Source organism: Fusarium graminearum, chromosome 1 (assembly GCF_000240135.3).
Source record: "Fusarium graminearum PH-1 chromosome 1, whole genome shotgun sequence".
In the NCBI taxonomy this organism is placed as follows: Eukaryota; Fungi; Ascomycota; class Sordariomycetes; order Hypocreales; family Nectriaceae; genus Fusarium; species Fusarium graminearum.
Window position 1 is genome coordinate 11,403,060 of NC_026474.1, and position 22,734 is coordinate 11,425,793.

Consider the following 22,734-nt stretch of genomic DNA (forward strand, 5'->3'; position numbering starts at 1 on the left):
TGAACGGCAAAGGACGGTCACATAAACAGTAGTCCGCATATAAACCTTATAAACATTTATCCACTTTCTCCTGAGGAATTCTCACAAAATGAGCATAAGTCCAGTCTACAATTGCCTCACTAGCTATGAAAAGTTGTGCAGTTTCATAATTAGATCGTGCAATGGTTACCGCCAGCACCATGTCCCAGCCTAGTCCACAGAAAGGATTCAGGCGAAGCTCAGGGCTGAATGGATAATGAGACAAACCTAGTAGTCTCTACTAGGCGATATCGAGAAGCGTTCCGTGCCGGGATCCCGTAGCTGCTAAATGTCGGCTGCATGGAAATTCGGCGTCCGCCTTGGGGGAGTAGACGTAAAACGTCGCACTTTGGGTGGAGACACTCTGCTTCTGTAAGAATAGGTCAGCATACACGACGAACCCCCTACAGAAGGATTTGTCTCAGCTGAAAAGGCGAGTTTCCGTATACGCTCGCCAGGTCAGGATTCCTACACGTAATCTCGTCAGACAAAGTCAGATTTTGAGACACAGAGACTGAGCACGGAAGTATTATTCCGGGTGCGCTGTGCTTTCGCTGCGCTTTCGTTGCACCACCATTAGTGAAAATTGGCTTCCTTGTCGGGCTGGCAAGAAGCCATGCTGGCTACCATATGGCTGTACAGTTACCGCCTATTTCTTTAATGTATTGTGATCCTAATCAGCCGTAACCACTGAAAGCGCAACAACAATCTTGCAAAATATTTAATTTTAATAAATAGACACTTTACTATACTTTTGGCAGCAAATATTGTCCTATATATGACTGCATTGTTATATTGCTCCAGGGTATGCTTCTGTCAATCGGACGAAGCACTCCTTGGGAGCCGTGACTAGTGAATCATACGTATCCCAGTTAACAATCTCCTCTGGAACCTCTTCGAAATTGAAAACCCATATTAAAATGCTAAGAACAACACGTAGTTCGAGATATCCAAGACGCTTCCCCCAGCATCCCCTATTACCAGCACTGAAAGCTAGCGTCGGACCAGCTGAAGCGCTGAATGATTTTTTTCCATCCTGATCTTCAACAAGCCATCGTTCGGGGTAAAACATCTCAGGGTCCATGTCATCCCAATTTTCTCTGGCCGGTTTGTAAGACTTTGAAGACTTGCTTCGGAGGCTCTCATCAACAGGAACCGAAGGGCGTGACATGGAAGCACCTGTGAGGTTCAGAAAGACAGGTGTATCTTCAGGCACCGCGTGGCCCAGAATGATTGTGTCTCTCCTAGCCACGATCATAATTGTCACAACTGGGCAATTGTACCGGAGGACTTCTTCAAGGAACGCATCTAGGTAGGGGGCGTGAGAGGTGAGCTCTTGCGCGGTTGGGATGCGTTTCTCGTCCCAAGCGGCACGATACGTCTCGCGAAGACTGGAACGAAGCTTGACCTGCTCCTCTGGATTCGCCATCAGTCGGCGTATGATCCAGGACAGTGTGCCAGCTGAAGTATCGTGCCCTGCGATGAGGTACCCGTATATCTGATCTCTGATGCGCGGATCGTCTAGTACGGGTGCACGACCTTCCTTCAAGGCAGCTTTGATTTCGCGTTGGATGACATAGTCCAGAGCACATTCAGGCTTTCCATCTGTCTGCAGTCTGGGTATAGCATCTGTGATCTGGGAGTTGATATAATTTCGAAGAACACGCCGTGCGTCCTTGACTTGTGGGCGAAGACCGTTGACCATGTGGTACAGTCCAGGCCATGGCATGTAAAAGCCTTTCCAAAGAGTCTCCTCATCCGTGACAAGAGATTTCAGCTTGGTCGATCTGTCAAGTGCGGGAACCTCGATGGGCCGATGAATATCCACACTGGACTCCAAAGGTTTCTCTTTCAAGACCTCGGCGAGATGAAGAACTTGTTGATTTACGTCTCCACCTGAGGGACCGAGGCCAGTAGCAGCACTTAGAATGGCATCGAATGAGAATTCAACAATGTTCTCAGCCACGTCAAAAGGACGACCCGTGGCAAATTGCGACTTTAGTTTCCACAGCTCTGCGAGTTTGATTGAAACCTCGCGAACCTTTGGAGCCGAGACCTTGTAAAGTCTTAGAATGACATTATGAGTTAAACTTGGAAGGCTGTCAACACGTACCGAGTGAAGAAAAGAAGGGGTCATGACATCTCTAACCAAGTCTCTGGTGTTCTTGAACCTGGGATCCCATGTTTCCATAGCTGGGTGGGCATGTGGAAGAACTCCCTTGAATACGTCGACTTTCTTGCCTCTCTTGAAGTCAGCTTCTCTGTGCATGAGTATATCGCTAGCTTCGCGAAAGTCAGAGATCAAGACAGCCGGACTCGCGAATGGTCCTAGGAAAATCTGCATTATGGCCGATTGATGTTTTCCGGCCTGCTCCAGAAACCATGGCCGGATACTGGCACCGTCTTTCTGACGTTCCTGGATCTCAGGAAGGTCGCCAGCGAATCTCTTGAGTGCATGCTTGTTGTATGGTATACCAGCCAAGGGCCTAGGATAGGCTCGCTGGTATATGAAGTACACCAAGACACAGGCTCCAGCCAAGACATAAACTGCTCCAGGGATTTTCAGGACTTTGAGTTCATCCATGACCTTTGAAATGATTGTAATGGTCGACAGATACCACAGGTGAAAACAAAATTGTAGTCAATAATAATCTGACCAGCCAAACTTTCTGGCTATACAGTCATATGAGTTGGTCATTTACCACAACTAACCTGGGCGTCAAGGACACATGTTGCACCATTTGCCCCGGCATATTACTCAGTGATTGACAATACTACTTAGTGTTCTGCATGTAGTCTCTGGATAGCCTAATGAGGCAAGGGGTGCGCGCTAGGCTAATCTGATGTGGAAGGTGTACATAGTAAGCTGACATATGCAAGGGCCAGGATCTTGCAGCGGCTGAATACTTCAACCATCAGCCACGCTTGGCGATATCTTTCGAACGCCTGCATCGAATTACCATCTCCCTATCAGGATGCATGGCGATAAATGCCGCATATCGACCATCATCCTGCGCCGGCCTATCCGAATCAGAGCCATCCTCCTTGATCCATTGCTCAAATTCGATATCGAAGTTCGCCACCAAGATTGCAACAGCCAGTAATATCTCTTGCTTAGCGAAGAATCGACCGGGGCACATTACATAGCCCGCGCCTTTGCCGTCAAGTTAGCTTCCGTTTCGTAGAATTTACGCGGGATAGACATACCGTAGGGGAAGAAGGAGCTGGGTCTGCCTTTCATGGCAAACTGGTCCTGGTGTACAGCCTTGCCAGTCGCTGAGTCCACACTTGCAACGGACTTGATATGTCTCCAGGCCCAGAACTCGGATGCGGGATGTCCCTCAACTCCCCAAGTTGATTCCTCAAAGTGTGCAATCTTTGAGCAGGCTTGAACGAGTGCACCTTTTTCAATGGCATATCCGCCTATCGCCAAAGGTTGTGAAGCCTGTCTAGTGACATTGAATGACACATGCACACGCATAGCCTCAACGTATACGGATTGCATCAGAGGTAGATTGATAAGCTTTTGAGTATTGACGTGTCGCTCTCCCGTCAGGGGATCATCTTCATAGACAGATAAAGCTTCTTTTCGCAGCGCCTCGAAAAGAACGGGGTCTTGAATGGCGTGCATCATAATCCATGTTGTGATAGGTATCGTGTTTCCATTAAGTCTATGCAGATCAGTTAACCAGTCCCATGTCTTTCTTCTGTGTATGTAACTTACCCAAACAGAGCACCCACCGCATGTCCGGCTGCTGCATGATTAGAAAAGTTATTCTCCCGGAACCATTTAGCAGTCTCGCGACACAGTCGTGATCCAAAGTGAGGGTCCCAGGGGCTTTCACTTTCGGAACTGTCCCAGTCAAAATTCTCCCAGGCCGAATTCACATATTTGAGAGTCATCGAGTGCAGCCTGTCTTTAGTGGCAACAGATCGTCGCTGGAGGAACTTGGGAAGTCCCCAGACTAAATGACCAGCTATGTCGTCGAACTGCCAGTAGACGTTGATCAAATCCGGGTTGAGGTCGAATATTCTTGTGCCGAACAGTGAAGTAATAGCGCTCGTTGCCATCAGGGTTTTCAACGTCTCAAAGAGGTTGATAGTACTCCATTCTTCTGAAAGAGAGTTGAGCTGCTGCAGAAATGTGCGATGGAACACATCGGCCAGAGCATCAGAGTTCTGGCGGTTGGCGAGATAGTTGACATACAAACGGTCATGACCAAGCCAGTACCTCTCAGACTCAGGGACGGTCTCAGTTCCAGGGGCCGGTGCCTTGCCTCTGCCAGTCTTGTCGTTGGCAAACTTTGCGATCTCATGGTGATGCATGCCCCAGTGCTTATCCATAAGCAGGAGCTGTAGAAAGTTCCCATCCAGCGTGTTTGGCGAGTTGAATAATTTTCTTACATTGTCTGGCCCTCTCACGACGTAGGCAGGGATAAATCCCACATTGAATCTTACGATGTCAGAATTGGCCTTTTCCAATTTCTCTCTGTTATTCCGTGTTAGCACTGTCATCGAAATCTCGATACTTGATAATATAGAGGACATACTTGACGCGATCTATGAACCGTCCCGCATCGGTAAGGTATTGGATGGTGTTGGTGATGTAGGGGATCTTATCTTGAAGTCGAGGAGGCTGGTTTGAGTTGCTGGAACGCAACCAGGTAACAGCTATAGCGATCACCACGCACAGAACCACGAGGGAAGTTGGCGACAAAGCCGTATTAGAGATTACTCTATCCATGTTTCCAAAATGGTCTTGGGATGCTATCGTGGCGGTTGACTAGAATGATTGACTTGATGCTTTGTGATACCTAAATTATCGAGAACCAAGCGGGCGATATTTTCTAACCCAAAACCGGTTATCCTGCGTGTGCCTGGTAATCGATAGCTACTTCGACATAGATACTGCACAGGTTACATGACTAACACTAGACTACGCCCTCCCTCCTAGCGTCAGACGTGTAAGCACGCAGCTTGGATATCTCGCAATATCAGGTTCACGGCTGAACCAGTGGACCCATGCGGAGTATCTCCAACAGGTCTCTGCGTCTTTTGTTCCTCAATGACTGTGCCTCACTGTCACTTAGGACTGTAACTCCGGTAGAATCCTCTAGAGTTTGTCTTACAAGCATGTCCCGGACCTTCTTTCCCAGACGGGTATATAATGTGTAGGTTTGAAGCATGGTTATCGCTTCTATTGCCATAACTCCTTTTCATCCGACCTTGCGTCCTATCTCCTTCGGTAAAATGTTATCTGTAGGATTGAAAGCAGTAGCGCTTACGTTGCTGCTCGGCTCTCGAGCGAATGCTTCCCCAAACACCCCCACGGCCTCGGCATGTCGTCAAATCGCCAAGGCCCTAGGAGAAGGCGTATTCTTCCCCGACGACACTGATTACTCCGAGTTGAGCACGATAAACTGGTACGTGCACCATACCCCTGCCTCACTAGCCCATACAGGTCCTAGTTGCCACCCTTGTTATCTGTGCTCTGTAGTTGCTAATCACTTACGCTTATTTTAGGTCTCAGACGGCATGGGCTCAACCAGCCTGCATTGTTTCACCTTCAAATGCCAGTGAAGTGTCCAAAGTGGTAAAAATTGCTGTTGCCCAGAAAGCCAGGTTTGCCATTCGGTCCGGCGGCCATTCGGCCAATCCAGGCTATGCCAATATCAACGATGGGATCTTGATTTCACTGGACCGTCTGACTAAGACCGTATTCGACCCGTCCACTTCATTGGTTTCAATCGGACCTGGAAATAGATGGGGTGAAGTTTACGAGCACCTTGAACAGTTCAACCGAACCATGGTTGGCGGACGAGTTCCGACCGTCGGTGTGGGCGGCTTGACACTAGGAAGTGGGCTTTCCTATCTGACGGATTTGCATGGCCTTGCATGCGATAATGTTGTCAGCTACGAGGTACGTGTTGCGTCAAACGTGGGAATATCTTGAATGAGTCACTTACAGTTCGGTCTAGGTTGTCCTCTCCAATGGAAGCATTGTTGAAGCGAGCGCTACCTCCAACAAGGATCTGTTCTGGGGTCTCAAAGGAGGCATCAACAATTTCGGTACGTGTCTTAGCTCTGGCTAAGCCTGGGGTTGCGCAATTCTTGGCAGAAAGTTTTTTCATACTAACATGCATGATGTTCTAAGGGGTCGTAACCGAGTTCAAATCCCGCACGTATGTGCTGGATCGTGTGTGGGGCAGTGTCAGCCTTTACAACGCTTCCCAGATGCCAGAGGTCCTGCAGGCAGTCAACAAATACCAGTCTGCACCTAACAAGGATCTATATGCCAACATGCACATGAACCTGGCGCCCATAAACGACAGTATTGTCTTGACCCTGGTCTACCTGAAGCCGGAACCCCAACCCAAAGCTTTTGCGCCTTTCTATGCGCTGAAACCTTTGATGGCCCAGGATGGTATCATGACTCTGAGTCAACTACAGAGTCTTTTCTCACCTGGAGGTTCTCCCCGTTGGGCGCTGCATGTGACGGGATTCAAGCCAAGTAGCGCAATCTACAAGAAGATTGACGGCATCTTTCGCACAGCTCCTGAGTTAGACGATCTCCGCGGTATTACTGGTGGCATGATGGTTGGCACTGTCCAGCCCATCACCGCCAACGTAGCTCTGGCTGGTCAATCCCTCGGGGGCAATGCTCTTGGCCTACAAGCAGTGAACCAGACTTGGCTGGGACTCAGCGCAGCTTGGTGGAGTAAAGACGACGACGCTGCTGCGGAACGTGCTTTGGCGGCATTCTCCAAGAGGATCGAGGCCGCCATCCCAAAGAACATGAAAGTACCCTACCTGTTCATGAATGACGCTGGTCCGAAACAAGAAGTTATCAAGTCGTATGGCACGGATAATGTGAAGCGTCTGCAGCAGGTCCGGGCCAAGTACGACGCGAGCCTTGTCTTCCATCAGCTTGTTCCAGGTGGACAGAAGATTCCCCTGTAATCGGGTATCGTAACGACGTTACATTTTTTAGTTATTGCCTAATCTGATAGAGAGGTCGTAATTACTAGGATTTATGGGATCCAACTAAAATCTTACCTGCAGCCCTAACTGACACTAATACTGCCTATTTCGTCCCGTTCCGTGCCGCGCCTCCGTCTTGCACCCGCTTTACAGATACAGAAATGTACAGTATTGGGGGGGTGTTCTTTAAGAAATGGCCGCGGCCGGCCCCATTTGATCCTTCAGTGGCTGCAGCTGATAGCGTTTCCCAATTTGAACCATTGCGATATTCTAGTCAGGCTAGAATAACTCGAGTTTCGGCGAAGTGATGCCTTCTCAGATACAGCGATCTGAAGAGGCTGCATTGTCCAGTACGGCACTACGTACTTGGGACAGTCTACTAGCAAATTGGTAGAATGCTGAACAGGGGTTAACCACATGCGAATGTATGAGCCAACACAACAAATTGACAGGTAAAGCAACGGTTCATGTAATATTCGATTAGGCAGTGTAAATTTTATTATTGTAATTCCTTGTTCAGACTTTACAGTTTATGTTCCCAGTGGCGCGGGTTGCTTGATTACCGTGCATATACCAGGCAGCCCAGGAAAGCAACAGGCATAAATAGCTTTTTCAGCATCCATTCAAGAACCAAGACTGTAGATTGTTGTTTTGTTCAATTTGATCGTCCAATTTACGTGCTCAATCTCATCATAATGGATACACTCAGAGACAGATGGGTACCTTGTAGCCAAAGGGCGGCAAGGCCACTGAATGTCATCATTGTTGGTGCTGGCATTGGCGGTTTAACTGCAGGAATTTCCCTCTCCCAGACCGGCCATTCAGTCACAATACTGGAGAGAGTCAACAAGATAGATGAGGTTGGGGCTGGGATACAGCTAGCCCCCAATGCTTCTCGCATCCTGAACAGACTCGGAGTTCTTGAAGAGATCATGGAACATGCTACAGTGTTAGAACGTGTCAGTATCAGGTATGTGTTTCCCGAATGCCGCTTTCAACGGAACGACTAACAAGTGTTTCTAGACGTTATTCCGGCGACGACGAGCTTAGCACAGTACCTCTCATGCCTGGTACTGGTCTGAAATATGGTGCCCCTTTGAGTGTAATTCACCGAGGGGATTTGCAAGAAACACTGTTGAACGCTGCAAGAAAAGCTGGTTGTCAAATTTTGACTTCACAAACAGTCATCTGTGCTGATCCGGAATTCTCCGCCAGCGTGCAGGTACGCGACAACCAGACCCGAGAAATGTCTTGGCTGCACGGCGATCTACTCATCGCTGCTGATGGCATCAAATCGACTATCCGACAGCAAATGGCTCTGACGGATGGGTTTAACGACGGGCCTGTCTGCACTGGAAGCGCTGCATACAGGCTTCTTGTGCCAATCGACAAAATCAAGCAAGATCCCCTGTTATCTGGCATGCTTAAACAGAATGTTGCTATGCGATACATGGGGCCTGGAGGTCATATCATGGCATACCCGCTAAAGAATAACACTCTCTACAATCTCGTCCTCGTGCATCCTGTAAAAAGATGCAACCTGGAAGATGTTTGGACATCCAAGGGCGACCGTCAAGAGATGCTGGACTTTTACCAAAACTGGTCTCCAGCTATTCGCAGATGGCTAGAACTCGCTGATCAAGACGTTATGGAATGGAACCTTTACTCGTATCGGCCTCTTCCACAGTGGGTCAAAGGAAGCACGGCGCTTATTGGAGATGCCTGTCACCCCATGCTACCTTTTGTAGCGCAAGGCGCAGCCAACGCCATCGAAGATGCTGCAGTTCTTGCCACAGCCTTGACCTGCACCGCAGATGTCAAGCTGGCTTTGAAGATGTACGAGGTAATTCGTAAAGACAGGGGGGAGCAGATAGCTGCCAGCGCGGCCAAAACCGCGCATACGTTACACTTACCCGATGGGCCTGAACAGAGGGACAGGGATGAGGCTATTGTCAGCGGCACGCAGAATCCAGACCGTTGGAGCAACGGCCAGTGGCAGGACTACATGTACGGAGTGGATGTGATGAAGGCCACAGTTGACCTATGGAATGTGATGCAAGAGAGAACCGTGGTGAGGTCTCGGCAAGTAAACCTGTAGATTGTTTTTACCAGCGGGGTGCGCCACGGCGCAAGAAACCTCTCATAGTGTTTTTAATGTACATAAGGCCCACAAATAGATGACAGACTCAAGATCACGAAATCTAGACTCAATTTCAAAGATGATATGTGACTTACCGTAAGGTAACCCCCACAAAGTCAGCCAATCTTCTGTACACCCTTCTACTCATACTTCATGCAGGGCTGTTTCTTGCCCCAGCGTCAAGCCCATGCGTTTGAGATAGGGTGTAGGTAGAACTACCACAAGCAGAAACTGAGTATTCTCTGGTGTCTCCGAAGGATTCAGGCTGTGTGTCAGAGTTTGCTTATCGTTTCTTGCATGCGAGGTAGAACTAAATGCCGAGAGATTCGGACAATGTCCTCCATGACCCTAGCTCAGCTTGGGGTTATCTCGAATACTTTACATTCAAGGATTCCCGCTCGATGAGTCTCCGGGATTCAACTTGATCGTACGTTTCCTCATCACATTCTAACTAAGCCCCGGTTAAGAACACATCCAGAGTCAAACACAATGAGCGCCACAACTACCATAGCTCTTACCGCCCGGACGTCGCCGTCCAAAGGCACCAGAGCCTCAAAGAAGAAATCTCTCTCCAAGCAATACGGAGGTATCCATGCTGGGAGCTGGGTGGACGTCCTGCCCAAGTCATGGATCCCCTACGTCCAACTCTCTCGGCTGAGTCCACCAGTTGGCCTTATCCTCATATACTTCCCTCATCTCTTTGGTGTTGTCCACGCTGCATCCGTCCAGTCCAGCTCCATTTCAGAGGTGCTCTACATCTCCAGTATCCTGGCTATTGGAAGCTTTTTCTGCAACAATGGCAGTCATGCGTGGAATGACTTGGTAGATGCGCCCATCGATGCAAAGATCGAGAGGACCAAGATGCGACCTATTCCCCGAGGTGCCATCAGCCGTCAAGCAGCCTTTGCCTTCTCTGTCTCTCAGGCCATCCTCGCTGCCGCGTGCCTGCTACCACTGGGTTTTGAGACGGCACTTGCTACAATTCCAACCATCCTCGCTACTTTATACTATCCATTTGCCAAGCGACATACATATTTTGCGCAAGTCGTGTTGGGCTTCTGCCTGACATGGGGTGTGATGGTAGGCAGTTCATCCATGGGAGTTGAAGCACCTTGGAAACAAGAGTCGGCCGTGTCGCTGTTGTTGGCATCAAACTTGTGGGTTATTCTGTTCGACACAGTCTACGCCCACCAGGACCTCGAAGACGACCTTAAAGTCGGGGTCAAGAGCCTTGCCGTTCTTTTCAATGGCCGTGCCCGACCTCTGCTTTGGACTCTGTTCCTGGGAATGTGCACCTGCCTCTATTGGTGCGGTGTAACCGGTGGACTGGGAGTTCCATACTTTGTGATTACTGTGGGAGGCTGCGCTGTCTCTGTTGGCTCTATGGTTGCTCTTGTTGATCTCAAAGACCCTGAAAGCTGCTGGAAGTGGTTCGCCACTGGCTTTTGGTTCACGGCACTGTCTATTCTGGCTGGTCTATCTGCAAACTATGTCTTGCCCTAACCAGCAATTGTCGCGTTCCTAGCTAAGCTACAGTGCCAGTCAAAATTAGGCGGCGACTTTTCTTCTCCTTCGCATGGTTATGAATAGCATTGGACAGCAATCGAAATAACTAGAATCAGTGGGATCGCTAGAGATGTTCTCTGATACATTATATTCATATAGGTCGTAACGGAAAATAAATGATCCAAAATTCCGTTATTCGTATTAATTTACAACCTCATCTCGTTTTCAATACTATGACCGCGAATGTTTGGGGCTTCAACAAAGCAAATACTTTTGGCACATAAATTAACGTTGGAGTTGAGCGTCTGTGAGGGTAAGTGCTTATCCTGAGCTCATTCTGTTGATATCCTTCCTATTCCCAGGGCAGGTTCTGGAGGATAGGATTGACGTGATTCGAAGCGATAAAGTCTGGAGCTCGTGTCAGTAAGCGCCGATGTATTCGTAACAACTTACTCATGAGTTGCTGTAAGGGTGACATCCTTCTTGTCCAACCGAGTTTCAATTTACTCTCGATTGTGGAGACAATCAAAAACTGCATTTCAGCCGCAGCGGAGTCAATACGATGGCATCCGCACCAATCTGAAATTCGATGTACCCACAAGGGTTGACATCCATTCACAGGGGTTCTGGTAGTTACACACCCCTTCTGTCGAATGTTTATCTTTATGCGAGATTCTGAAATGCTTACTACATTGGGAAGCTGACATTACTCCGCCCTGCTTTGCATTTTGCCGCATGGTAAAATTGTAATCGCGCAAGTCTAAGTTGCATCGGTTGACCCTGCATTGGGGAGTCGCAGCAGTTCAAAACGTAAGCTGCAGGGTGTCAAACCTGGATCCTTCGGCCAAGTCATCTTTCTGCTGTAGATAAGATAGTTCGCACTCAGCTTCTCATCTTATACTCATAATTTTACGCAGTTGACTTCAACCAAATTTTGACTAGACAAACAATATGCCTTCTGACGCCAGTTCCGTCGTATACTCAGACGACGACACTCGAGTTGTTGTGTAAGTGCCACTTGGTTCAAAGACGACTTTGTTTCCTGTTTGATGGCTAATACTCTCTTCAAGTCTGCGCGGGGCTATCGAAGGGCGTCTCCTGTCACATCCAGACAGGTCATTCGCGCTAGAGATCTCACTCGATCTGGACAAAGGCGAGGAGTTCTTTGATAAGAAGCCTCCAACACATTTCCATGTCCAGGAAGAATATGTGGAGGTCATCGAGGGTGTTATGGGATTCGAGCACGAGGGCAAGGAATTAATACTGACGCCCAAAGACGGAAGATTTAACATTAAGCCTTACAGCAACCATCGAACTTACCCAATGCCCAAAGACATGCAACCAGCTGGTGGTAATATAGTCAAGTTCCTGCTCTCAGGAGAAAAGACAAATGCAGTGTTCGAGCTCAATCCTGTCTTCTTTGAGAATTGGTATAAGTACCAGGACCAATTTGTGATACATGGGGAGAAGTTATCCATGATGCAATTGTTATCTGTAAGTTGGTGTTTATTCGAACAAGGCCTAGAAATCATCTTATTAACTCGGCTAGACTTTTGACGCTGGCGGCACCTATCTTTCGCCACCTCCATGGATGCCGTTCGGCCAGCAGATTTCAATCGGAATCGGTGTCGTATTTGGACGCTGGCTGGGAGGGCTACTTGGGTATCAACCCTTCTATCGCAAGTGGACTACGGATTGGGACATGGCTTGCGACAAAATGAGAACGACTATTTTCCAGCGACGCTTTGCTGACTATAATGCCAAAAAGGATATCTAACTATCATACCAAGTAGAACATTTCGGTCAATACCATCAACTTCAATTCAATATCACGCATACATTATCATGCTCGCTTGGTGATGAGAAGTTCCTAGAGTGTGAACCTGATTTATAGTCCAACAATACCATGATTATAGAAGTACATACAATAGAATATCAACACCGATCACTTATACATATAGCTCAGAATAAGCTGCGGGCTAAACATACTCAGTGTAGTCCGTCGGCAGCATATTGGGAGAGGTGTAGTCATTTCAGAGCTCGGGAGAGCTAGAACCAAATTGAATAATAGTGGCGGGACAAATAAGATGTAACTGGCTAGCTTGTATAAGATCGACATTCCATATAGTTCCCAATTATTGACTGTCATGGATAAACGGGCATTTGGCAGTCCTCGTTTCTACCTACTACCGTCCACTTGAGAAACATTGAGGTTCAAATAAGGACAATCCTTTAGATCAGCATAGAATATACCTCCAAGCTGCTCAGCTATCTTAGAATGCTCCACCATCGTGAATGCGTTGTCGATCCTTCTCAGGCCTTTCCTAATAGTTTAATATTACATAGCAGTGGTAACTCAAACGCTACCATCAGCAGGCCAAATAACATATACAAAGCCATCATCTCGATCCCCGTTTTGTTTTGAATCTTGGCAAGGGTTTTGAGACCATTCAGCACGAGACAGGTTAATAGGACAAGGATTTCTTGTTCTAGTATCAGATTTGATCTTCGTCTGAGAATAAAAGTCTTGAATGGCTGAGGCTAGATGATATTGTGTAAAGGGGAAAGGGTTGATATTTTGGGAATTGTTGGGTCTTATATTTTAATGTGTGCCTGGGAAGGGGCAAAACAGGTATCATTAAACTGCTTGATATCATCGAGCCTTTCGTATTGCTGGTAGTCTTCGGCTTTCTCAAGGCTCCTTCACCGCAAGATGTTAGTTCTGATCTAACAGCCTTGAGAAGCATGAGAGTGGTACTGGTACCTATATTACCTGGCTATTATAAAGATCGATAAAAATAGAAGATATAGATATAGGAGATATAGATATATAGGATATAGGATATAGGATATAGGATATATAAGAGCTCCTATTAGGGTTAAAGTTAAGAGTTAAGTATAATAGGTAAGTTTTTAAATAGGTAAACTAGTTTATATTACTTTATATTTATAGAATTATAAGGTATTATATTAAGTAGTAATAAAGTATTATATTTCTTAATAGTAAATAAAATAAATAAAATATATTTAAGTAAAAAGGTTTTATTAATAGCTAATAAGTTAAATTCTATTTAGTACTTAAGGATAAATATATATATACTTAAAGTAGTATATAATTATTATAGCTATTATAACTTTAATACTTATATTATATATACCCTACTTAGTCTCTCTATTAATTATAGAAAATATAAAACTATACTTATAATTCTAATTATAATTTTATATTATTACTTATAGTTAAGATTATAATTATTACTTTTAAATTATAACTCTTATTATAATCCCTTTAAGATAACCCTAAAGTATATATATACTTTTAATTAGTATTAAATAGTATATATCTCTTGATTCAAGTACCCATTTCTACCTGTTAACCATAGGCCTTCCAGCTGATAACAATCACTCAAAGAACCAGCTTATGCATCAGTGGCAAGTCACGACTACTTGCCCCAACATAGAAATTGTATCCTCCCTTGCCCAAGACCCAGTTCTGATGGTTAACGTCCCATGTGCTAAGGTCTCTTCGTGTGAGCGAAAAGACCACCTTTTTGACCTCTCCGGGCTGCAAGAAAACCTTCTCAAACCCTCGTAGCTGTTTCACGGGTGCTTTTGGCATGCCAGCATAGAGCTGAGGAATTGCTGAAGCGGCAACTGCTCCGGTGTTCTTGATGTCCACAGAAACGGTGGCAATAGTATCCCAAAGAGATTCTTGCCCCCCCTCAGTGACCGGTCCTGGCGGAGGAAGGACTGACGCATTAGCCCCTGCGGAAGTGAGAGACAAGTCAAGCCCTGAGTATTCAAAGGTAGTGTAGGAAAGACCGAAACCAAATTCGTATCTGGGGGTGATATTGAATGCGTCAAAGCGACGATAGTCAATGTAGACACCTTCAGTGAAATTGGCCGATGTATAATAGTTCGATGCATTATCGGCGGTCACAGGCATCAACAACTCGCCATAGTCGGACTCGTTCTTAGCTACCGTATACGGGAGCCGACCAGATGGTGACTGTTCCCCGTATATGATCTCTACAAGTGAGCTTCCTGAGTCCTGGCCGGGTAGATGGGCCAAGAGGACCGCCGTGACATTTGGATGATCAATCCACTGATCTACCAACCTGATACCGGCGTTGTGGATTGACACTATCGTCTGTGCAAGTGACATTGATTAGCTCAAAGAACAAGAACGAGAGTTGGAGACACATTCATGAATGGTACGGCAGACTTACATTGGGGCACCTTGAGGCAACATTCTTGACCAGCTGGTCCGACCAGGGATCAGCCAACGTGGACCTTTCCGAGCCCTCAGTACTGAACTCATTAATGAAAACAATACAAGCGTCGGAGCCGGCATTGGCATAAACAGGGTCCTGCGACTCGAAATCCCAATACAAGAATGTACCATCCTGCATTGCGCGCTGTTGAAAAGCACTGTAGGGAGAGTTGACGTACGCGGGTGTAATTGAAGCACTGCCTCCACCAGTGATAAGTGTGCCAAGATGGGCTGCGCCTGGAACCTGACCGACGCCAATGGTAAGGCCAAGCACTTGTCCATCGGTGACATTAACACTCTGGAACCCAAGATCCCATTTGCTATACGGACCGTCCCGGTTGTTTATTCGAGGCACACCGGCATCGTAACCAAACAAGGACAGGACCTTTGGCTTCTTTAGGGGGAGGGTATTGTTATAGTTCTTGACCAGCACAATGCCCTCGACAGCGCCTTGGAAGATCGTTTTGCGCGACTCTGGAGAGATGGAGCTGACAACCTTGTGTGGCTTTGAAACATCAACCGGGATCCCGGTTCCAGGCTCAAACTGGCTGTACTTGAACCAACTGGCGACAATTCTGCTGTAGTGTTAGCTTCCACATGAACAAGCCAGCCCAACCTTGTGCTTACCGAGTAACCATATCATCCAGCCTACTCTCTTCCATTGTGCCATTTGCTATTGCCTCGGTCAGGTTGCTTCCCCACAACTCGTTGAAAGGCGTCGTAGCGTCAGTACCAGCGTTGGCGCTTGAAACTCCACTGTGCAGAGCCCCAGCGTCGGTTAACACGAAACCTTGGAATCCGAGCTCAGTTTTCAACAGGCCGTTTTGCGTGTAGCTGTTCTGGCAGCCATGGGATCCATTGGTTCGATTGTAGGAGCACATGACTGATCCTACTCCAGCTTTGACTAGATCCTGGAAGGGCCAGAGATATAATTCGTGCATGGTTCTGTCGTCAAGATTAGAAGTGACTGAAGCGTTGCCCATACCAAACATGCTAGGGTTACGATTGGTTTCCTGTTCGTTTGCGATAAAGTGCTTAGCAGTGGCTATAACGTGCTCTTGCATGCCTGAAACTGTCTGAGCACCCATGACACCGCAAAGGTAAGGATCGACCGAGAAAGATTCCTAAACTTCAGTTAGCCATACTAGATATATCCAGCAGGACTTTAAGATAACCATACCCAATTTCTGCCACCAAGCACAGTGCGGCCGAGTGGACCAACTGTTGGTCCGAGGAGGTTGTTAACTATAACACAGAATTAGTAAAATTGGTCCCAAACAATATGAAGTCCAAGGTTATTACCTCCTCGGCGCTTAGCTTCCAGGCCCATATGGTAGCCACGAGCGTGTGCCAATTCTTTATTCCATGCCGCAGCAACGGTGACGCCAGCTGCGTATCCGTTGACAGCCTCAACCCCATGAAGGCCGCTGGGTCCGTCGTTGACGCATATACCTGGGAATCCAAGGCGCTGTACTCCTGGAATCATACCGTTGCATCCGTTTGTCGTAGTTGTTTGTCCAGATGTTACGGATACTTTCTCATCCACTGTCATCTGAGAAACTAGAGCCGATGCGTACTCATAAGCGCGAGACCAGTTTCCAAGTCCTTTCCCCTGGGCTGAGTAAGTTGATAGCGGATCGTCAGTTATATGCCACATTACCAATATGAAGAAAAAGGGAAACAATCGAGGCCAACCGAAACTGACGATGAAGGTAGTTTGGACTTACGAGTTGGATAGAATGGGGGGCTCCTCCCGTAGCTCCAGATGAGCTCTTGCGCTTCGATAATATCGGGCGACGCGGGTACTTGGCCTGCAAGGGCTTTTCCGAACTCCCTCAGAATATCAGCCTGTTTTTCTGGGGGCAGGACTTCAAGAAATCTCCTTGTCCCTTCGTCCAGTGGCAAATCATGAGGAGTTTGAGCCGCGGCTATGGTGCCCAGCGAGAAGACCGATGCGAAAAGTCGAGAAATAGAAAGGACGAGCATCGTAGTGGTTTCACTAGACTAACAATCTGAAGAAGTATAGCTATGATTTTCGACAAAGGGCTTTTGGGCATGGCATGCTATTTATCTTCAATACCATTGCGGCGGAGCATCATGTCTCTTGGTCGCTCCCTGACCGTATTGAACTGACCCACCAGCTCGTTCAAAGAACGAGTACGACCAGCCTGCACACGCGATAGAATGACATGGATATGACCATCAGCCTCACTAGTGTCAAGCTTAAAGACATGTCATGAATGTGGGTCCAATGAAACAGGCTCCAATTTAAGAAGAACACTAGAAGAACAAAAGAATGAAACCATCCTTCTCCGCGTATTTTAAACGAAGTGCATCAACATTGCCGCGCTGGGCTCGCTGTATCAGGCTCGGTCAGTTTACGGTAAAGACGGAAATTGGGAACACCAAACACTACATAGCAACCCCATAGTAACGTAATGATGACGTGGATTAAGATATAAGGTTCTGACTCGACCAAAGTAGCAACACAACTAATGACACCGGAAAAACAATGACAATAGTCTGGTAACTTCATGTCCTTAATTCTCCTTGTGTATTCTTTGCTCATAAGAAAGGGAATATCCTAGTCAATTGACTCCTAGAGTCAGAGAATATCAGCTTGTAGATGGATGAATTTGTGCTGCCGGGAAGTCAATTGACACTAGATACCATGCAGCCAAAGGAGACAACCTGGCGAGGTTGAGCATTGACAGTACGATAGAATGTGGAACTGGTTAGGCAAGGATCTAAGCTGCTGCCCCAATTTATGCTTCCAACGCAGGGTTCTTCCGTGTGAAGGGGGCCCTGCTAGCGTTGTGGAGTGGGCATTAACGACCGACACTATCAATTTTAATCACTTCAATTCTTAGCCTAATATATATATGGAACTCTCTCTACTTGATTCCATCAATCACCAAAGTCAAACATCAACAACTCATCAGAGCTACTGCGAATCGCAACAACTGAACCAGCAACAAGTACATGTTTCTGAAAGTCAGAGCTCGACCTGTACTGAGGGGGCAACCAAACTAATCTCTCACCATCCTTTACCAGCCAAGTTCCATCAAACCCAATTCCATATCCTCGAGTAACAAACGGTGCTGCTGCGAGTTGATTATTCTCAGCCTCAGCATCCTGGCCGTCAACGACCGACGGCCAACATTCGGGTGTCAAACGGCCTTGTTCAGTCAAAAGCGACCTACCGTCAGAACTGAACGATAATTGCGCCGTCAACAACCCAGTCTCAAGTTTAAAGATACCCCTTTCTGATGGCATTTCCCACACGTAAATCTCACCTGTCGTGGTAGCGTACGCGAGCAGTTTCCCATCAGATGAAAAGGTAATGGCGTGTGGATATTGGGAAGATCCAGATTTGTGTTCCTGTACATCTTTTGTCTGCAAATCACAGATTTTGATTTTTCCGACTTTATTGCCTGCTGCTAATGACAGGCCGTCAGGCGAAAACACTAAACACGATACATGTTCCATGTCGAGTTCAGACACGGTTTGCTTTGTGAGGTCATGGAGTTCAACCATATCTTCGCCCTTGACAAATGCGAATTGGGAGTCGTCTACCGAAAAGGCCATGGGCCAAAATGATATCGTAATGAAGCGAATGTCGATTGGACCAGCTTTGAATGTATGTGCGCATTCACCAGCTGCTTTCATGTTCCATATCTTGACGTGGTATGTGCACTGGGTTGCGAGCATGTTGCCAGATGGAGAAAATACTATTCCGTGTATAGTAGAATCATGACCCTTGAGTGTAAGAATGTTGTTACTTGGACGCGCCATATCCTGGATCTCAACAGTGCCGTCTTGAGAACCTGTAGCAAGTCTCTGGCCATCTGCAGACAATGCCATTGTATGTATGCGTTTTTGAATCCCATTGTCTTTGCTGCCATTTTTGATTGCCTTTGGATCCCAAATCGTGATTTCCCCATTACCTTGTACTCCTGCAACAGCGAGCCATTGGCTATTGGATGACCATGCCATTGCTGTAGGAAGACCACTTGTACCATCTGCTGAGCTTCGAGCATCCGCATATGACACGTCTCCAGTAGCAACCTCAACTATGGCGATCCTGAAAGGATATTGAGTGCATGTTGCAATCTGCTTGCCGTCACCTGAAAAAGCCGATGGTCTTTCCCACGAAGATAAAGGTCTATCAAGTGGATATTGACCTGAAGGCGGGAGTCCGCACCCGTCTTCCCCGAGTATTTCGGTCTTGCACTCGGCGCCGCTGTCAGAAAGCCTCCAAATTAAATGGCCATGTTCACCATAGGCGTGTCCTACCCAAGACCCATCTGGAAGGAAAGCTGATGTCAAAAGACGTCCTGGCCAAATCTGGTTTTCGGTGATCCATGAGCCATTGACTATGTCACGGATGCCCACAGTTCCTGACCCAACCAAGATGCGTTGGCTGTCCGATGAAAACGAAAATCGAGTCTGTGGCCCGATTGCTGATCCACGTCCTTGCTCAAGTGTGAAATCGTAAATGCAATTACCTGTTTTCGCATCACGAATCTGGACCTTGGGCCCATCCGACCAAGAAGCAAGCCATTTGCCGTCCGGTGAGAAAAGAAGGCCAAGAACATTAGTCCCTTTGGTATTGACTTTATGCCTCTTTTTGAACTCATTTGAGGTAGTATCCCAAAAGTCAATTGCATAGTTGGTAGACACCGACGCAAGACAAGCGCTATCGGGAGAGAATGCAACTGCTTGTACATCTGCATATGGGTAGGCCATAGTCTGTAAGCAAACACCCGTTGCCACGTCCCAAACCCTGAGTGTAGAATCTTCAGAGGCAGATGCTAGCCATTTGCCGTCACCGGAGAAGGCAAGGTTTAATACTGTGGATTTGTGGCCTTCGAGTGTCTGGACACAGGCATCCCAGTCTTCCAGGATAGGCAGATCAATCCAAGATGTTTTGAAGGCATGTTGCTGGAATGCTTGCCGTGCTACAGAGCTCCTAGGACTGAAGAGAAGCCCAGACACATATGTTTGCAGAGGGAAAAGTTCGATTGCACTTTTAAAGTTGGAGACAAAACGTCTGGTGTCCTGCAATACACTTGCCAATTCGTGGTATTCTGTACCGATCTGGGACTTTGTTAGAACAGGGACAGCGTTGATGGTGAATAGTAACATACAACTAGGTTCTGCAGCTTTTGAATTGCCAGCACCGCAGTCACCACTTCTCCAAGGAGTGAACAAGCTTCTAGCCAGTAAAGAACAGATTCTTTCAGGAATTCGAGGGTAGCGGAAGCACTCTCGTCGTCGAATGCCGAAATATGATCGGCCCAGTAACAACAGGCATACTCGACCGAATCCAAAGGGTCGGAGGCATCTTCTCGATCAAGAAGCGGTACAGGTACACCCGGTTTCTTGAGATCATATATGTCGTGCTTGAGCGTCTTTTTCATTGTTTGCAACATTGTTAGTAAAATGCCGTGGTGGTGGCGATGAAAACTCTTTGATAGTAGTTCCTCGTTGTCAGCTTCCCAAACAAATTCTTTTGCAAGCTGGTCTTCCAATAGAAAGTCCTTGGCAGATTGATGCACAAACGACACCATATCATCAGAGATGACCAGAAACCCTTTGCAGCGCAAGACCTGTCTTTTGAGGGCGTCAAGTCTAGTCGAATGCTGAGACAGTGACTTGGCACTTGATGACAATTCTGCCAATGACAACGAGCGATACACCAGGGTGGTAACAGCTAGAATGTCCCTGCATTGCGATGCATGGCTGGAATCCTTGATCTCTTGCATCATGCGCCTGTAAAGGTCCCTCAAACCGGATGGCAAATCCTCAAGTATTTTGGGAATCTGCCATGGCTCAACGTCCTTGCTCTCCAATCTCTTACACGCCAAAGATACCCATAGAAAGGTGTTGCCTGCCTTTTCAGTAAAGATGGTATTGACCTCGGGTGGAAACTCGGCATGCTTCTTTTTCTTCTTGAGATCTTCAACCTTGTACTTGATGAATGCCTCAACAGCCCTTTGAATCGATTGTTCAACTTCTTCGTCATCTTCGAGAGATAGAACCACCCGTTTGGAGCTAATCGATTCGTCCATGAAGGTGTCTTCAATCTCTACCCAATTGCGACTTGAAACAAGCCACTTGACCTTGGAGTTCTCATTGGCGCAAATTTCGAGGATGAGATCGAGGAGCTTGTCGTTGTCTTTGATACATTCGTCAAGTGCGTCTATGGCAATCGTGGTACCCTCTGGAACGCAATCGTCTTCGTCTGATACCATCCTCTTGAGGATATTGGACAGAATTTCCCATTTGTTTGGACCGTCAAAGGCTTTTCGCCCAATATTGTCAAACTGTGTGCGTACGTGAGAGATGAGCTTGGGGTGCTGACATGCAAGACTCCAGATCAAGCCACGAAGAACTGCTGTAGCATCATTCTGATAATGCTCCGTGGCTCGACAGAAGAAACATGAGATGAGATTTGGCATTAACTCATCAAGTCGATCGATGATACCACAGAGAAGCATCGTCTTGCCTTTTCCAGGGTCACCTTTGATCCAAAGCAGTCTTTGAGCAGGATCTTGTTGCCAAGTCTGGAAACCCTCGGTGAGAAAAATCCATGAATAGCAATGTGGCAAAGGTGTCCCCTTGTCACGTTCAATCTGCATTTTGTCAAGGAAGGGATTGGTCGTGTAGAGATCCTGGAAGCAGACCCTGTTGTTTCCGTCCTCGTCGAGTTTTTGTAATTGCTGGGTCTGACGATCAATGGCCTTCTCGATGTTCTTAACACCAATGACCAAAGTCCCGAGTCTCTCGCGGGATTCTGTCGTATTGTACTTCTTGGACATTCTTTCGAATTCTGTCTCTGAGGCCTTGATGTCCGTGAGTTTGCCGCCCCAATAGTCGATGTAAACCACACTCTTTAAGAACGCAGCGGCGCGGTTCTTTTGAAAGTAGCACACACTCTCGATCAAGTAAGAGAGAAATGTCTGGTACAGATCCAAGACATATTTCCTGAGCTCCCCTCGCAGGTTAGACAGTGCGGTTTCCCCAAGATCTTCTTTCGCTTCCAAATTATCTTGAAGGAGAAGTTCTGCCAGGTTCCAGTACCAGTTGACGCGAGAAAGAACATGCTGCAGTCCCGCGCGATGGACGCCTGGCTGTTTGGCTGGGTTCGAAAAGACTTCGAGAATGAAGCATACTCCGACCCACGGAATGGCAGCTTGTGGGACGGCGGATACAGCTGGGGTGACGAGTGATCTCACCGTGTCAAAGAGCTGTAGACCATCGTTCACCTTGCCATAAATCTTGGCTTCTTTTTCGGTCTTCTTTAGACCAATCTCAACAAGCCGCTGCATGTTTTGCCAGCGCTCTTCGTAAGAAGTCCCCAGTGAAGTTACATCAGGGTTATCGTTTTTAAGCTCAGACAAAAGAATTTCTTCATACTCCACGATGTGCTTATTGCCGCTGTCGCGAAGTGTATTGTAAGCATCATTCCACAGGTCCTCCTGCAACTTGTTCCGTTCGGTATTGTCTTCTGGCTGCTTTTCAACAGGAGGTGGTTCTGGGATTGGAACTGTCCTGGGAATTAAAGACGGGGGTGGATCGCCGACTGGTGATGGAGCTGTACTAGGCTCATCTTCCGCCGTTTTCGTCTTGAATAGGTTCTTCAGCCTAAAGCGGTGCCGGCCACCCATTTTGAGTGATTCGATGATTGATAGTATGACTTTGATACGGAAGAACAAAAGGTGAAGAGAAACAGAGGACAGATTCACTGGTTTTTCTATTAACCTTAGCTCGTCTTCACTTATTCTCTAGCCTCCTTACTCTGTAGGGCGGG

General features: G+C 47.1%; 8 protein-coding genes across 8 annotated transcripts; 4 read left to right on the forward strand and 4 right to left on the reverse strand.

Annotated features, from left to right (window-relative positions):
- Positions 1 to 1,163: 1,163 nt before the first annotated feature.
- On the reverse strand, positions 1,164 to 2,602 carry FGSG_13796 (uncharacterized protein; the record flags this gene model as incomplete). The annotated part of the gene is made up of 2 exons (XM_011321312.1): positions 1,164 to 1,197; positions 1,302 to 2,602. The coding sequence occupies 2 exons, from the start codon at positions 2,600 to 2,602 to the stop codon at positions 1,164 to 1,166; spliced, it is 1,335 nt and encodes a 444-aa protein (XP_011319614.1).
- Positions 2,603 to 2,933: 331 nt separating this feature from the next.
- FGSG_13797 (uncharacterized protein) lies at positions 2,934 to 4,362 on the reverse strand (the record flags this gene model as incomplete). The annotated part of the gene is made up of 3 exons (XM_011321313.1): positions 2,934 to 3,172; positions 3,226 to 3,689; positions 3,743 to 4,362. The coding sequence occupies 3 exons, from the start codon at positions 4,360 to 4,362 to the stop codon at positions 2,934 to 2,936; spliced, it is 1,323 nt and encodes a 440-aa protein (XP_011319615.1).
- A 906-nt stretch (positions 4,363 to 5,268) lies between these two features.
- FGSG_10611 (uncharacterized protein) lies at positions 5,269 to 6,978 on the forward strand (the record flags this gene model as incomplete). The annotated part of the gene is made up of 4 exons (XM_011321314.1): positions 5,269 to 5,441; positions 5,542 to 5,938; positions 5,997 to 6,087; positions 6,173 to 6,978. The coding sequence occupies 4 exons, from the start codon at positions 5,269 to 5,271 to the stop codon at positions 6,976 to 6,978; spliced, it is 1,467 nt and encodes a 488-aa protein (XP_011319616.1).
- Positions 6,979 to 7,694: 716 nt separating this feature from the next.
- FGSG_10612 (uncharacterized protein) lies at positions 7,695 to 9,097 on the forward strand (the record flags this gene model as incomplete). Its single annotated transcript, XM_011321315.1, has 2 exons — positions 7,695 to 7,969; positions 8,023 to 9,097. 2 exons carry the CDS (start codon positions 7,695 to 7,697, stop codon positions 9,095 to 9,097), a joined length of 1,350 nt encoding a protein of 449 aa, XP_011319617.1.
- Positions 9,098 to 9,628: 531 nt separating this feature from the next.
- FGSG_10613 (uncharacterized protein) lies at positions 9,629 to 10,642 on the forward strand (the record flags this gene model as incomplete). The annotated part of the gene is made up of 1 exon (XM_011321316.1): positions 9,629 to 10,642. One exon carries the CDS (start codon positions 9,629 to 9,631, stop codon positions 10,640 to 10,642), a length of 1,014 nt encoding a protein of 337 aa, XP_011319618.1.
- A 954-nt stretch (positions 10,643 to 11,596) lies between these two features.
- On the forward strand, positions 11,597 to 12,422 carry FGSG_10614 (uncharacterized protein; the record flags this gene model as incomplete). Its single annotated transcript, XM_011321317.1, has 3 exons — positions 11,597 to 11,652; positions 11,716 to 12,139; positions 12,195 to 12,422. 3 exons carry the CDS (start codon positions 11,597 to 11,599, stop codon positions 12,420 to 12,422), a joined length of 708 nt encoding a protein of 235 aa, XP_011319619.1.
- A 1,629-nt stretch (positions 12,423 to 14,051) lies between these two features.
- FGSG_10615 (uncharacterized protein) lies at positions 14,052 to 16,904 on the reverse strand (the record flags this gene model as incomplete). Its single annotated transcript, XM_011321318.1, has 6 exons — positions 14,052 to 14,795; positions 14,875 to 15,481; positions 15,546 to 15,931; positions 16,099 to 16,163; positions 16,221 to 16,535; positions 16,646 to 16,904. 6 exons carry the CDS (start codon positions 16,902 to 16,904, stop codon positions 14,052 to 14,054), a joined length of 2,376 nt encoding a protein of 791 aa, XP_011319620.1.
- Positions 16,905 to 17,825: 921 nt separating this feature from the next.
- On the reverse strand, positions 17,826 to 22,591 carry FGSG_10616 (uncharacterized protein; the record flags this gene model as incomplete). The annotated part of the gene is made up of 2 exons (XM_011321319.1): positions 17,826 to 20,018; positions 20,069 to 22,591. The coding sequence occupies 2 exons, from the start codon at positions 22,589 to 22,591 to the stop codon at positions 17,826 to 17,828; spliced, it is 4,716 nt and encodes a 1,571-aa protein (XP_011319621.1).
- Between the last annotated feature and the right edge of the window lie 143 nt (positions 22,592 to 22,734).